The following is a 14,748-nucleotide window of genomic DNA, read 5'->3' on the forward strand; positions in this document are numbered from 1 at the left end:
CTTTGAGCTCCTGTGCTCACCCTCTGACAGCTAGGAAGGCGAAAATCCTGCTCTGCCCAATGCACAGCAGGACCGAGTTGGGGGCAGGGGGATATTGTCCGGTTGGGGTCTCTGGATTTATGCATGTGCTTTTGCAGTGCAGGTGAGCTGGACTGGACAGCAGCAGCAAGAAGAGACTCTCTGAGCAGAGGGGAGAGTTGAGTGACACTTCAGCTGGCCTGGAGAGGGGGTGAGGCTGTTCTCAGTGTGGTCTGGGCTGGTGTCTCATCCCAGTCGCCTCTCCCGTCCCCCAGGTGTTGGGAGCTTTCTTCTGCGCTCCTCCACCCCCATCAAGCCTGATCTCCTCCCCGCTGCAGATGGGTCACACTGAGCCTCCCCCCTGTTGCAAAGGCTCCTGCCCAGTGTCAGCTCAGCCATCGTGTGGCCTGGTGCCAGTTTCGGGAGCCCCGCAGCGCCCGAGTGACTCCAAGGAAAGCCCGGGCCCTGCTCTGGTGATGTGGCTTCCTCTGCCCCTCTCCCCCCAGCAGTCAGCTCACAGCTGTCCTCAGTCAGGGGAGCAACTCCTGATCCTCAGCCCGCCCTGCTATTCCAGCCCTGGCCTCCCCCAGCTCCTCTGGTGTCCCTCAGACCTGTCCTGCAGCCTTCCCCCACCCAACACTGTGCTCCTGTCCTGCAGCTCAGGTTGGGTGCAACATGCTCAGTCTCTGGGGGCAAGTGTCCGCTGGGCCTGCTGGGCAGAACTGGAAAATCCCCCCTCCCTTCCTCCCAACAATCTCCCCTCGACACCTCCCTGATCTTTTCAGTTTGCATTTTCCTCACTGCAACGGGCCCCTTCCCAAAGCCATTTCTCGAGCCGCCTGACTCTCCCTAAGCAGCTTAGACGCTCCGGGAACCCAGGCTTGGGTACTGGCCAAGCTTCAGATGTTAAGCCCTAGCGGGTGACCCGCTTTGGGGAGAGTTTTCCCAGTGCTGCCCCTTCCCACTCCTGTCGGCCCCTTCTGGGCCTCTCCTCCCCTGCTCCCAGACGCTGATCCCGCTTTCGGATCACAGGGCCGGTGTGGGAGCCAGCTGAGCGAGTCAGGGTGGGTGAGGTGGGGAACAGTCTGCCCCAAAGGGGACAATGAGTTTGGAGAGGACCAGGGGACCCTCTGCCGGCAGCGGGAGCCAGCTGACTGGCTGAGGTGCTCCCTGTTCTTTGCACTGATGCTAGGTCAGCGCTGTCTTCAATCTTTCCTTCTGCCCCGGGACAGCTGCTGTGGCAAGTCCCTTCGGAGAGGGCCTGTGTCCCAACTCGCGACGGGGAGCTAGCTCTGCCAGACCCTGGTGCCAGCTGGGCCCGGCTTCCTCTTGGAAGGTGGCACCGTGAGTTTTGTCCTGTGTGTCCAGTGTATTCCCCAGGGATCTCGATGGCCAGATGTCCCAGAGCCCCTCTCTCTCAAGGCAATTGAGTGGGTTTAAATTCCCATTCCTGGGGTGTTTGTGTTGCTGACCAAACACACCCACCTGTTTTCAACAGCCTCTCCTATGTCTCCGGCCGCTGATTTGAGGGTGCAAAGCTGAGCGTCATTTAATTGTGGGCACAGTGGGGCAGCATTTTAGACTTCCCGGGGCCTGATGAGTCAAGGCGGGAGCTGGCTACATCCTAGACCTTCTGCTCCTTCCCCGCCCTTCCAGAGAACCTGATTCCAAGTTAGATGCTAGGGTGGGGCCCTGCTGAGAGACACAGAATTTGTTTTCTGTTTCCTTTTTAAATGTCTTCCCCTTTTCCCCACAATTCTCCTTCTGCTGTGACCTCCTCCTTCCATCTCTCCTCCTCTTCCTGCTGCCCCCGCTTCCCTTCTTTGCTTGTTCTCCCATTGGTATACCCCCCATCCTCTCGCCTCTTCCTTCCTCTCCTCCTCTTCCTTGCTGCCATGAACCTACCCAGGTGACCTCCCCTGGAACCAGACTGGCTGGGGAACACAGATGTCTGTAGAGAGGGTGATGGTCCATTCCAGCATCTTTGTGTCGCTTTGTTTCTCCGTTCTCAGTGCTCTGGAGTTGTTGCTCGTATAAACAATTCATGCTCCCTTAGTGCATGTATTAAACAATTACACTCCTGCAATCCGCCTTCAGGTGCTCCTTAGCCATGGGCCCTTTGTCTGCTTCCTGGGCACGAGGCCAACAGACTCATTTTGCAGGAGCCTAAGTGGCAACACAGAAGAACTTTTCCATTCCAATCTCGGCCTCCGCCAGCCAGTGCTGTAAGCATCCCAGCCGTCCTGGGAAAAGGGCCTGCGATGGCGCTAGCACGCGTGGCTGGGAATTGAATGGGATTCCCTGGGCTGGGGCTGGAGGGGAAGACGATGCAGGAACATACTTGAGGAACAGAAAGTTTCCAACCTACCTGAGGCTGGCCTCCCGCACCCCTGCCCTACAGCAGCAACCCCCGCCAGGGTTCAAAGCACATCCACGCTGGCTGGGTTAGTGCTCCTTGGCCTTACCCTGTGCAGCTGAACCGCCCTGTGCGCGGAGTGGGGATGGGTGAACCCGAAAGAGGCAGTTTTCACTTCCTACCCCAAAGTCTGATGCCCTAACTCAGTATCCAGCTAGCCGCATCCAGGCCTGAGTTGACCCTATAGAAACTCGGTTCTGTAGTCATGAAACAGGGGAGGGGAGATACCATTTCCTGCCTTCACAATAAGCCCGGCATTAGGGAAGACGGGTCTTTCTGTGAGTCTGGAGGGGTTGGTCCTATCTGGCCGTTGCAATGGCCTTGGGGATCGGTGCAGCCTGTGGCATGCAGTAGTTTAGTCTTCTGTGGGCTGTAATATTCTGGAGTCTAAAGGGCTTGGGGTAGGGGTAGCTGGGTGGTGGTAGCGGGCTGTGATCTGCAGGAGGTCAAACGCAATGATCTGATGGTCCCTTCTGGCCTTGAGCTCTTTGTCTGCAGCACAGGCTGCACCACCACGGGCACAGTGTGAGACTTCTCCCCATGTCACAGTCACGGTCTCCCCCACCAACCCTGCCTCTGACCATCCGGGGTCAATCCCACCTCTCTGGGATCCTTGGCAGACGTCTGCAGGGATGGGGATTGTCCCCAACTTTGGGTTGTGATCAGAAAGTGAAAGCTCTCAAATCCCATCTCCTTAGTTTAATGAGAAGCTTTGCAGGGAGCTGACCTCTCCGAGAGATTTCTGCGTTCTCATCTGCTTCATGCCTCATTACCCATGTAATTGCTTGTGAAATTCTGATTGTATAATCTCCATTGCTGATGCATCGACCAGAAAGGATCCAGCATCGGCCTCTAAGACAAATCTTCTTTTGCCTTTTAAACTGATTATATATGCTAGAGAGGCCTATTGTTCTGTCCCCCCAACCCCCCGCAGCCCCAGGCAAATTGGTGCCCTCCAAGTCCTAATTTTGGGCAAGGGTCATGAGATACCATGGTCTCATGATGTGCTGGGGCAGGGTCATGTTGTGATGGGAATCTCTCTGTTGTGACTCACGTGGTTGTCCTGACGGAGGAATGGTTAAGTTGGCAGCTTTCTATGGAAACTGCCCAGAGAGGATAATCAAGTAACCAGATGAGACTTATGTGAGGGCTCTTAAAAAGGACATTCATTCTCCTGCTGCATTCCTAACTTGGCCTTTGCTACTAGGCTGCACGCACCACTGGGTAGGTGCTGGAGGGACTGTGCCAGAACCTGTGGGGAATTAGAGGCTTCCAGAGGCAAAGATCCTTCCTTCCTGCTCCCTCCGGCCTGCTTCCGGACTTGACTCCCACATGCTGAAGAAGTTTATTGCATAAATGCTGCATGGGAAGGAAGGGGTTTTGTTCATAATTCATAGGGAGAAAGACTGTATGTGGCCCTTGGCCTTGCAATTTCTGGGAGGGTCTTGAAACCTCGTATGTGTGTGTGTTGTGTTGTGTTTGCGCACGTGTGTGTGCAGTGGAAAGCTTTAAGAGCTCTCTGTTTGGGTCACAGTGTAACTAATGAGCTCCAGAGCCCAGATATTTAAGTGCAAAGCTTCCAGGGACAAAGACCGCAGCTGAGTTTGTCTCTGCTGTTATCCCCTTGCTGGGAGCTTTCGGTCCACATCTGAGGCTCCGATCTGTCTTGGTACAACACCCTGCAAGAAGCTCGTTGTGGCCCAGGCATGACCACACTCATTGCAAACCTGAGACACTAACTTTCTGGGCTGGGACCAGAGGCTGTGGATCAGGTTCTCCCTGCACCAGGCTGTGTGATGGTCACGTGACACTGCAGGCCAGGCCGAGATCCGGCACATCACTTAACCCAGCCCAGAACTCTGATGACCTAGTGTGACCATCCCCCCGCTTGGCACCATCCTGTGCTACTGCTCCATCAGTGACATGTTTGCACCCCTGTTATTACTACTGCGATCTTCAACAGCACCCCAAGCACCTGGAGTGGGGGAGAGATGTTCTGTGCCATAGGTACAAAGTGTGACCCTAGTGAAAGGGTGAGGCTGGAGTCCCAGCCCTGTATGTGTGTGTGTCTGTGTGTGTGTGTGTGTGTTGGCATCACGCTTGGCACCTTTGAAAGTCAAGCCAGGAGTCCTTGATTAGTTCAGCCTGTTATGACAGTTTAATGGAGGAGGCCAGGCAAAGAGGAAATTCTCGATCAGTGTGTGTGTAGAGATGTACCTGCTTTTAGCTCGTGCATTAATATTGCAGGCTGGGAAGAGACCTCAGGAGATAAAGTGTCGTTCACAATCCCAGCGGCAGCCCCTGGTGACCTGGCTTAGCATATGTTGACCTCACAAGGACTCACACTCGCATCAGTGCGGGAGTGAAGTACTGCCCAGTGGTTAGAGCAGGGGACTTGTGCACTCAGACCACCTGGGCTCCATTCCCAGTCCTGCCACATACGTGTGTGGTGACCTCAGGTGAGTGGCTTTCCAGTGCTGTGCCTCAGTTTCCCTTGTCAGTGAAAATGGGAGTGGTGATACTAATACTGTGGGGCTTAACATTCCCAAGCACTGGCTGGGAAATGCCAAGTGTGAGCAGCGTGATGTCCTCGAACCCCAGCCAACCCCCAGCACTGGGCTCTCTCATCCTTCTAACGCCTGCAGAAGGAGCCTGATTCCTTACAGCTCCTTCCCTCATCCCCTGCTGGATCCTGGCCCCTGCCCTGTTTGCTTTGGTTTCTTCGCCGTCAGCAGCCGGGTGTCTCCGCTTTCAATGTGCAGCGATTGCAAGGAGGGGAATCGTCCCCCCTCTAACTCCCATGTTTGTGTTTTAAACTTGTCCAGCTGTTTCCTTCTCTTTTTGGAACTTCTTTGGCTGGTTTCAGCCGCCATGGGGCCAGGCTGGGTTTCATGTTCTGCTGACAGGCTGGGAAAGTGGGGATTCAAGACGCTGCCGTTCTTCCTTTGACCTTTGCAGGCGCTCAGCAGTTCTGCAAAAAAAACAAACCCCCAAACCCCCAGCAAGACGGAGGAGGTGGGGTCGTCATCCTGGAACTGGGCAATGTGGGGCTTATTTGCATTTAGGCACCAGTGAGAACCCCTAGTGCAGGCTGGATTTACACCTGTGAAGATTTACCCTGTTTTCAAAGCCAGGTAAGTTGTACCTGTACAAATCACACTGTGCTGTGCAAAGCATGTCAATGTTAGGGGTTTGCCCTGGACGAGCCACCCCAGGGGCTCTCATCCCAGCATGGATATGGCTTCAATAAAGAGGAGAGCTCAATACACCCCTCCTTGTTGCTCAGGTCAATGCAGCTCAACTAAGGTTGGGTTTCTGGCAATTGGTGATTTTGCTGCAAGTCCGAAAGAGCCTGGGGGAAGGTTGATGCTTGAAGCCGACGGGCCAGGCAGGAATTTTGGGAGGAGGGTTCTGCAAGGAAGGAGCTGTTCTCCTTGCTTCTACCTTCTCATGGGCAAAGTTCAGCTCCGCCTGGCTCGAGGAGATTACCCGTGCCCACTCGCTGGAAACGGAGCGTAGCTGGAGGAGCTCGGCTCCCAGGTACATTCCTCGCATTCCCAGCCGCCCGTGCCCACTTCTGCTCTTCTCTGCCCTCATCCCTAGCTGCTCTTCCCCAGCGAAGTACAAACCACCACCTACCACCTTCTGGCCAGGCAGAAGGGAGCATCTGGCCAAAAACCAAAGGTGTTATAGCTGGCTGGGGGACCTGCCCGCTGCTGGCATCTGTGCTGCTGAGGCAGCGACGCAGGGAGCTCTAAAGGAAAAGATCCCCCTTGTTTTTCCTAGAGCCGAGCTTGCTGAAGAAAACGCCTGGGTTTGGTTTCAGGCCCCAGAGACTCGTTACAGCTGATTTGGCTTTAATGCCCCAAGTCAGCAGCAAAAAGAGACGAGAAATGCTACAGAGACTCAATGTCAGTGAGGGGCAGCCCGCCCTCCCCCTGCCCTCCCTGCAGAGGGGCTGAGACCCAATCCCCCCGGCGCTATCTTTAGCAGACTGACTGATTCGTCCTGGCAGGTTTTTATTTTGTCGGGGAAGCTGGTTTTGGAGCCATTTCAGCCGAAGGTGGGAAAGAGCCTGTGTAGGTTGGGAGCCCCCTAAATGACCCACAGGGCGAGTGCCGAGCCCCATGTGCCATGCCGAGAGTGGCTGGTTTCCATTACTCTTATGATGAATTTGTTGTTTGGCTTGCAGTAGCATCCAGACACCCCAATGGTGCAGAAGACTCTCTCGTGCTCGGAGCTGCACGTCCTACGGGGAGGGCTGCTCCCTGCCCCAGAGAGCTCACGGTTTGCAGCGTTACACCATTTCCATTCCCAGGCTGCCCCCGAAGCCTCCGCTGGGTTTGGTGTTCCAGGGGGAGGCACAGCACCGAGTGGATAGTGGCACCGGGATCCCAGAGGAGCTCATGGAAGAACCAGTGTGGCCCTGTTTTGGGGACTATGGGACTCAGCTCCTCATGGGGACGATGGGGCCAGCGTGAGAAAACAACACCCGTTGTGCCAACGGAGGAGGAGGGCGGTCATTGCCCTCCCATGTCCCTTCCACAGGGCTTCGCTCCATGAGTGGTCAGCTGCACGCGGGGCCCGGGTCTACACACTTGCTGGGACACCAAGTGAGTTCTCAGCAGGGCTTTAAGTTTTCCTTCTTCTGGAGTCAGTATAGAAGGATCAGGTGTAACGAGGCCACCAGGGAAAGATGGACACCCAGCCCGGAGCGACGCTGGCACCAGATCCACAGCTGGTGTGAACCCAATGCAGCTCTCTTGACTGTTCAGTGGAGTTCAGCGGATTTACAGTGGCCGGGGATCTGGCCCTGGGGAATTTTGGCCAAAACTTCCAACTCCCGCAGTACCAGTCCTGTCACTTCTGTGCTTCGCACACTTCGGTCTCCAGGGTGGCGCTTCCCGCTCCAAGACAAGCCAGTGGGGAGGGAGTGGGGAGCTTGGTCGACCGCCTTGTGCTGTTAACACAAGCCCAGCTCCTGCAGATTGATGGCCCTTTGTACGTGGTCACGTGAGCCAGCGGCACGAGCCTTCCACTTTCCATATTTAGAATCGCTGGATCAGGGGAAAAAATGTATTTTTGGAGAGTTCCATTCGCTACGTCTCCAGATTCTGGGCTTTTTTTCTTCTTCTTTTAAATGTGCCAAAGCCCCTTTCGTTTTAACGGAGCCCAGGGCTCACCTGGGCGAACGGCCTCCAAGCAGCCATGAGCGCTTCTGTGCTAGCACTTTGGCAGGCCCCGTTGCGATCGATCGAGGCTCTGGTGTTCTCAGGCACGGCTGGTTCCTGGTCCCCCACCCCCTTCACTTGCCATGGAAGGCCCTTGCTTAGGAAGCAGTGTGTGTGTGTATTTAAAGAGCCATGTGAAACGTTCATTCCAGCTTTTGTGCTGGGTTACCCAGCTCTTCCCCAGTTTTAACTACTGCCAGCGTTTGCATGGGAACATGGAGCGGCAGCCTCACCACTAGCCTGTAGGAAGCAATCTTGCACCAGTGTGACCAAGGTTAGATCCCCTTGATGTGTCTCTTCTTGCAATCCAGCCTCTCTCTAGAGCGCCACCCACAGGCGGAGAGGAGAGCCGGTCCTCACTGCCAGGAATGGCCAGTCCTCGGTCAGTCTGGGGCGTAGGAGAAGGGACATGGATTGTGTGTTGGCTCCTCTTCGAGGAGAGACAGATAACAAGGAGGCTGGTGCTACTTTGCCTCGGTACCATTAGCTTCAGATGGGGAAACTGAGATTCAGGGAGGTGAGTCTCCCAAGGTCCCTGCTATAGCTGGGACTAGAACCCAGGTCTCCATCAGACGTCTGGCAGTGCTCTCGCTGCTAGGCCACACTGCCTTAGAAGGGCTATTGCTGGGCTGCTGCATGCCCATCCCCTCCAGCGTGTGAGGCAGGGGGCTGGGAGAAGCGAGCTGCCCCAGGGAGAGAGCCGGCCTAGCCAGCGTCCCCTAGCGAGCAAGGGGACTCAGGTAGCAGCAGATTATGCTCATTTGCTGCGGTTCAGCCCCTGCTCTGCTGTTCTGTTAGCACGGCTCCTGGGACAGAGCAGATTGCAAGGGCCGGTCTAGCCCTCAGCAGGATCCACCTGCATTCGCTGTTTGTCTCCTTCTCTGGCTTGCTCGCTCTCTCTTCACCCAGCCGTTTCTTTTAGAAGTGATCCGAGGTGGCCGGCTTCAGACTCAGGGAGCCCCGGGGTGAGTTTTGGATCCTGGCAGTGCTTTCTAATGGACTGGAGCAGGTGTATTGGGGCAGAAGCCGGGAGCCCAGCGCCCGCAGCTGAATCTAACCCCCTGGCAGAGCCGGCTCAGTGCGAGCTCTCTCAAAACCTGCTGCTGGACTCACTCCGATAGGGTGACCACATGTCCCAATTTTATAGGGACAGTCCCGATTTTTGGGTCTTTTTCTTATAAAGGCTCCTATTACCCCCCACCCCCATCCCGATTTTTCACATTTGCTGTCTGGTCACCCTACATTCCGATAACAGTAACTCAGGCTTATAAACACCATCTTTTAACCTATCTTTCCCAGAGAGGAAAAGCCTGCAGGGCTCCTGGCAGCCCCTGGCTCTGATATGGGACCGGTGCCCTCACCTTCCTGCCCTTAGGGAAAAGTCCTCTGCTCCTGAATCGAAAACGCTCCCCTTTCTATCAGCGTGTTGTCCTAGAGAATCCCACTCCATAGGGGGTGCTAACAGAACCCCACAGAGAGACTCTCCTTCTCTCTTGGCTTCTGCAGGCAATCAGCTGCTTTCTAGAGACAGCTGTTTGGTGTCGGGCCTAATACAGACTTTTCCATAAGGGGGAGAGGAAACCCAACCAAACCCGAAAGCTTGAGGGGGAGATTCCCATGAGCCCTTCACTCTGCTCTCACCGAAGCCAACAGGAGTTAAACATGTTGGGAAATTCCATCCGCAGGGACCAGGCAGGTGAACGCAGAAAGGTGCTTTCTGTCTCTGCCTCTCCTTCGCACCCATCACATGCATCTTGACTCCCAGATGCTCGTAACGAGCCAACAGGTGAATGGCTACGGTGCGTGCGAATGCTGTCTACACAGGCCAGATCTGCAGGCACAGAATCAGCTCCCGGCTTGGCTGGCTGAACGGAGCCTGAACTGCCTGTGCGAGGCCAATGCGGGGGCAGAGGCTCGAGGTGGGTGGAGTAATTCGGTCTGCCTGCGCTGACTCTCCCGTGGGGAATTCTGTCCTCACCTGAAACACTCCCATCCTCCTGCATGGGAGGAGACTGTTACTCATGAAGGAAGTGGTTGGAGGCCAGGCCTGCTCATCAGGACTCCTGGGTTCCATTGCCAGCTCCGTAGCTGACTTGGCCCTTGTGACTCTGGGAAAGCGGCTTCATCTCCCCGCGCCTAGGTCTGTGAAACTCACCTGGGGTCAGACGACACTTTGAATCCTCCAGCGACAGAGCGATAGACAGGCAAAGTAGCGCTTCCCCCAAACATGGCCAGGGATTCTATCCATGCACGCCTGCAAGCCCGGGCGTGCCCCAGGCTGCCCTCTCTGCTTCCCCTTGCCCTGACCCCCAAGGAAATCAGGGGATTGTACAGCCCAGTAATGCTGCTCAGTGCACTGTTTTACACACAAACGCACGCAAGCCTGTCTTTGACCCAGATTGCACGATAAAGGAGAATCCCAGGGTTGTGGTAAGATTAACTCCCCTCTGCCCACAGGGCTGCCCCCCTCACATCTTCTCTTCCTCTCTGCTATGGGCTCAGTTCACCCTCCTCCCCCGGCATGCGCTCTCGTTTGCCCAGGGATGGCGTGAGAAGCATGTTGCCACAGTGCAGGGGGGTTCTTAGAGCCCTCCCTAGGGGACGCCGGAAAGTCTTTCTTGTGATTAACGTACTGGCCTGACTCCGGCAGTTTTACAAAGCCAGAATATTATTGGCTGGTTTCATTCTTTGTTGGCGCTCAGCGTTTTCCTCGGCCGCCATTTGGGGTAATGACTTGAGGATTCCCTGGGCTGTTTTGTGTTAGGCTGCTCAGAGAGTGTGGGACTGCAGGGTCCGGCTTCCTGAGACCCTCGAGATTCAAGGTGAGTGACTGCACGGCAAATGTGGCTGCAGGAAGTTAAAAAGATGTAGGATTTGTCTTTGTTTTAAACATAAGCTACTTTGGAGAACTTTTTGTTTACAGCTAGTGGTGTCTAGTGGGTACAGCAAGGGACTCCGGACTCCTGGGTTCTTTCCCCAGGTTTGGGATGGGAATGTGGTCTAGGGGTAAGAGAAAGCAGCTGGGAGGTGAGACTCCTGTGTTTGCCCCAGCTCTGGGGAGGAAGTGTTGTCTAGGCGTTAGCACAGGGAGCTGGGAGTCAGGACTGCTCAGTTCTGTTGTGTGTTCTGCTGCGGATCCATTGTGTGATCCTGGGGAAGTCCTTTCCCCGCCCATGCCTCAGCCCTTCTGTAAAACCAGGATAATGTTTATCTGCAGTGCAGGGTAGTTTGTGAAGCTTAATTAATGTTCATAAAGCACCCCTCCCCCCACCAATTAGTGCTCTAGAAAATGCAAAGCGTTATTCCAGTGGAAAGAAGCTACGCTTTAAAACAGTGAAAGGGAGGGCACCCAGCTCCCTTCCCCCCCACCAGCTAAAGTTTTCTCCCTCGCTAAAGGGACAGCGTGTGTCCCAGGAACCCCATGGGTGAAGGATGCCTAGAAAGGCAGATAGAGATCGAAGGGACAGCTGAAGGGTGCCACATGGCTAGGACCCCACATTTAGGATGCAAAGGCCCCCAGGCCCCAGTGTTAAATGCTGAGCTTCTCCTTGCATAAAGCTCAGGATATTTGGAGCTCTGGTCCCCACAACCGGGAGAGGGAAAGCAGAACTGCTGGGGCCATGCAATGGCAAACTCGAGTTGGTCCATTTCACAGGCTTTCACTGCCTTTCAGGCCCTCGTTTTGCTAGTGCTCATCAGCCACACCTAGGTGCTTCTCCCTTTGGTGGACCTGCTGCTGTTTACATCTGCTCTGAACTTGGCCCCGCGTCATTGCTTAGAAACCAGATTTGTTTCCCCCCCAAACACAACCCCCCGGGTGCCATGGTGATAGGTGTATTGGAACACGGGCATCGGACTGCCGGCTACAATCTGAAGGGGGTTGAAGAGTTGACCAGGGAGGCCTAGCCGGGGCATGTTCCGAAGGGGGAAATCCAGGCTGAATGCAGTTTACAAACTTCTCAGCAGTGAGATCTGCCGGATGCAATGTCCCAAAGGCAACGATGGAAAATTCCCCCCCGTCCCTTGAGACTCTTTGGCCTGGAGAACATGTTGCAGGGAATGATTCTGGGCTAGCCCTGAGGAAGGACTCAGGGAGGGAACAGGCCTTTCCCACTTCTGTCTTCATTGGGTCCTTGCCCAGGGCATGTTTCAGATTGGAAAAGGAGCCACAGTTGAGTTACCGAAGAACAGAACATCTGGAGCATGTCTCGGCGCCCCACGCCCCACCCAGGTTCCTCGGAAGAGGCCAGATGGAATCTCTTACTGCTCCCTTGCTTTGCGCTCTGGCTCCGCTGCTCAGCAGCAGCACCCCAAAACCCCGGCCTGGGTCCCTTGGTCCATCTGCTGTAGCTTTACAGAAGCAGCCTCCCGTTTTCCCCCTGCGGCCCACCAGCTCCCCTGCTCTCTGCTGCCATCTCGGGGCCACGCGTGGCCCCTGCAGGTCAGGCCGGTTTGTAGAAGTTTTGCTGGGGCCACTGTTCGGCAGGCAGCTTGGTGGGGTCGCTGACGAGCCCATCAAAGCAAAGGAGAGGTCTGAGGGGGACCCGTTCTCCTTGGTAGCTTGAATTAAGGGCAGACACCCACCTCAGCCGCCTGGGATGCCTGTCTCGTACAATGAGGATTTTATTCCTTCAGTTGACGTCGTGTCTAGCAGCTCCTGCCATGGACCATGCTCCATGCTGCACAAACACAGAGCGAAAGACAGTCCCTGCCCCGGACAGCTTCCAAGCCCAGTATTTTAGCTAAGGATGGTAAAATCTTGCTGCTCAGATTAGCATTTGGGGTTGAAATTCCCTCCTCCTTCCCCTCCTCCTGTAGTACGAAAGAAGTGAAGCCTTGAACCATTCGGAGCCAGTATTCAGCCCCCAGCCCCCAGCCCCAAATCACCTACAGCACCTGTCCCGTGCTGTTTTCCCCTGGCACTTTCCCCCCGAGTGGGGGAGCTGCTGTTCACAGGGACAGCTTTGGTAGCTTGTCCTTGAGGTCCTTATTCCAGCCCTGGTGGCGCGTGCCTTTGGCGGGTGCCTTTACTGTGGGTGAGAAGGTAGAATGATGCTGCCACGTGTTGGAGCTGGAGTAAGCCAGGCCAGGGGTCAGCTGTGAGGGGTTGGGTCTCTCGATCCCTGGGGTCCTGAGCAGGGCACCTGGCAGGAAGAAACAATGCGTTGGTTCTGAACCAGAATCGAGGCGTCGGATTACACCTCGCTGATTTTGGATTGCATCCTGCTGATTTTGCCCTTGCTCAGCTCCAGAAGCCATGCTGTTGGCAGGTGAAGACCCTGCCAGTCTTACGCAGGTGCTGCTACGTGCTAGTGATTTGATAAACCTCAGCTGTCCTGGGTCTAATTCGGGATGCCCTGGTCTTGCAGGTGTTACCAAAGTCTGGCTGGACGATGCAGCTGGTTCTGGCACACTTGGTACCAACTGGGCATTTGGGATAGCTGGTGCCCATGTGGGACTGGTGATTAGGTTGGGTGGCTCAGCTGTTTGCATCTGCCTGAAATGCCAGAATGCCCTCCCGCCTCAGCAGTATCCAGTCACCCCAGAACGAAGGCAGAGCAGGGTAAAGTCTGGCCATGGGAAGCTGGCAGCTATGGTGGGCACCGGGGCTGGACTGGACTCTGTCTCACTGCACCTGCTATAGCGCCAAGCTGATGAATCAGTGCCTGCTAATCTGTTCTAATCATTTCTTATTTCAGATTCCTCCTCGTCTTCAGCTGCTTGGTGCTGTCCGTGTTCTCGACCATCCCAGAGCATCAGAAACTAGCCAACCAATGTCTGTTCATCCTGGTAAGGAGGGGACTTTATAAACCTCTCTAACCTCATCTCCTAACTAGCCGTGTGCTCCCAGTTCTCACACCACGGCTATAGCCATGATGCCCTAGGGAATTCTTTCATGTCCCATTAGGAGTGGATGTGAACTGAGGCCAGCGTCAGCATACAGGAGGGGAACTACGGTCTCTCCTATGCGCAGCAATTGCACCAATTTAGCTCCAGGGATGATTTTAAATTTGTTCAACTTTGCATGTGGACACTCTTATCTGATCACTTGAAACCTGGCTTTCCTTACTGGTGTAACTTGCACATGTGAATTACCAGTGACGTGGTTTGCCCAAGATCTGCAGCCCAACTGGGGCTGGAGCCCAAGAGAACCCACTCTGCAGCCTCCTCCGTTAGGCCAAGCAGCCACTGCTCTCGTTGCTGCAAGATGTTTGCAGGAGTGAGTCAAAAGCAGCACTGTATAGCTGCACAATCTCCTGGAGGATTTTTAAACGGAGACGCTCCAGTGGAATGTGTCTGGGAAGCCTATAGCCAAATGTACGGACATGCAAAAAAACAACGGGAAAGGGAGGGGGAAAGAAACCTAAAAAAAGCAACTTTCCCCCAAACTGTCAGAAACAGCTGACTTTGGATTTCTCCCGACTGTGATGGAGACTAAATTAGAAAGGTCCTTGTGACTTTCTCGCTAGTAAGCAAAATAGGGGCTGGTGTGTACAAAAGGTAGGAGGCAAAGCAGTACAATGCTGACAGCGGGGGAAAATTACCCATATATATTTAAGCTGGCAACATGCAGGAGGAGCAGGGCGGCTCCGAAAGGCTCTACAGTTGAGGGCTCCTGGCTCATCTCCTTGACTTTCACGTTGAACAAGGAAGCGTGGAGAGGTTTGCTTAGCTGCTCAGCATTGAAGCTCTGGTTTCCTAAGGACCTGAGCCAAAACCCAGTGAAGTCCCTGGGAATCTCTGCATTGATTGGCATGAGTTTGAGGTTGGGCCCTGGTAAGGAGGGGACTTTATAAACCTCTCTATTCTTATCTCCTAGCTAGCCGGCTACTCCCAGTTTCCCCCTCTTCTCACACCAGGGCGATAGCCACAGTGGCTTAGGGAACTCTTTCATGTCCCATTCACACTCTTTCTCTGAGAGGCCAGCACTTATCACTCAAGAGTGAACCATAGATCATGTTTCTCCGAGGCCCCTGTGCAATCGGATCTGGGGTTTTGCTCTGGTCACATTTCCAGCTCCCTCCAGCCAGAGATGTTCTAAAAAGAGGATCTCGCTGCTGCTCAGTGGCTCCATTATCCAGT

The 14,748-nt window shown here is 54.8% G+C and overlaps 1 protein-coding gene across 10 annotated transcripts in view; it reads left to right on the forward strand.

Annotated features, from left to right (window-relative positions):
* KCNQ4 (potassium voltage-gated channel subfamily Q member 4) overlaps positions 1–14,748 on the forward strand; it is an 84,330-nt gene that overhangs the window by 29,076 nt on the left and 40,506 nt on the right. For 9 of the 10 annotated variants that reach the window (XM_050932418.1, XM_050932420.1, XM_050932419.1 and 6 more), the window contains exon 2: positions 13,365–13,455. In XM_050932418.1, the coding sequence (XP_050788375.1) occupies positions 13,365–13,455 (91 nt within the window). Of the gene's footprint in view, positions 1–10,468; positions 10,488–13,364; positions 13,456–14,748 lie in introns of those variants that run through there. The other variant, XM_050932424.1, reaches the window with a different exon arrangement.

The sequence above is a fragment of the Gopherus flavomarginatus genome, chromosome 22, assembly GCF_025201925.1.
Source record: "Gopherus flavomarginatus isolate rGopFla2 chromosome 22, rGopFla2.mat.asm, whole genome shotgun sequence".
NCBI lineage: Eukaryota > Metazoa > Chordata > Testudines > Testudinidae > Gopherus > Gopherus flavomarginatus.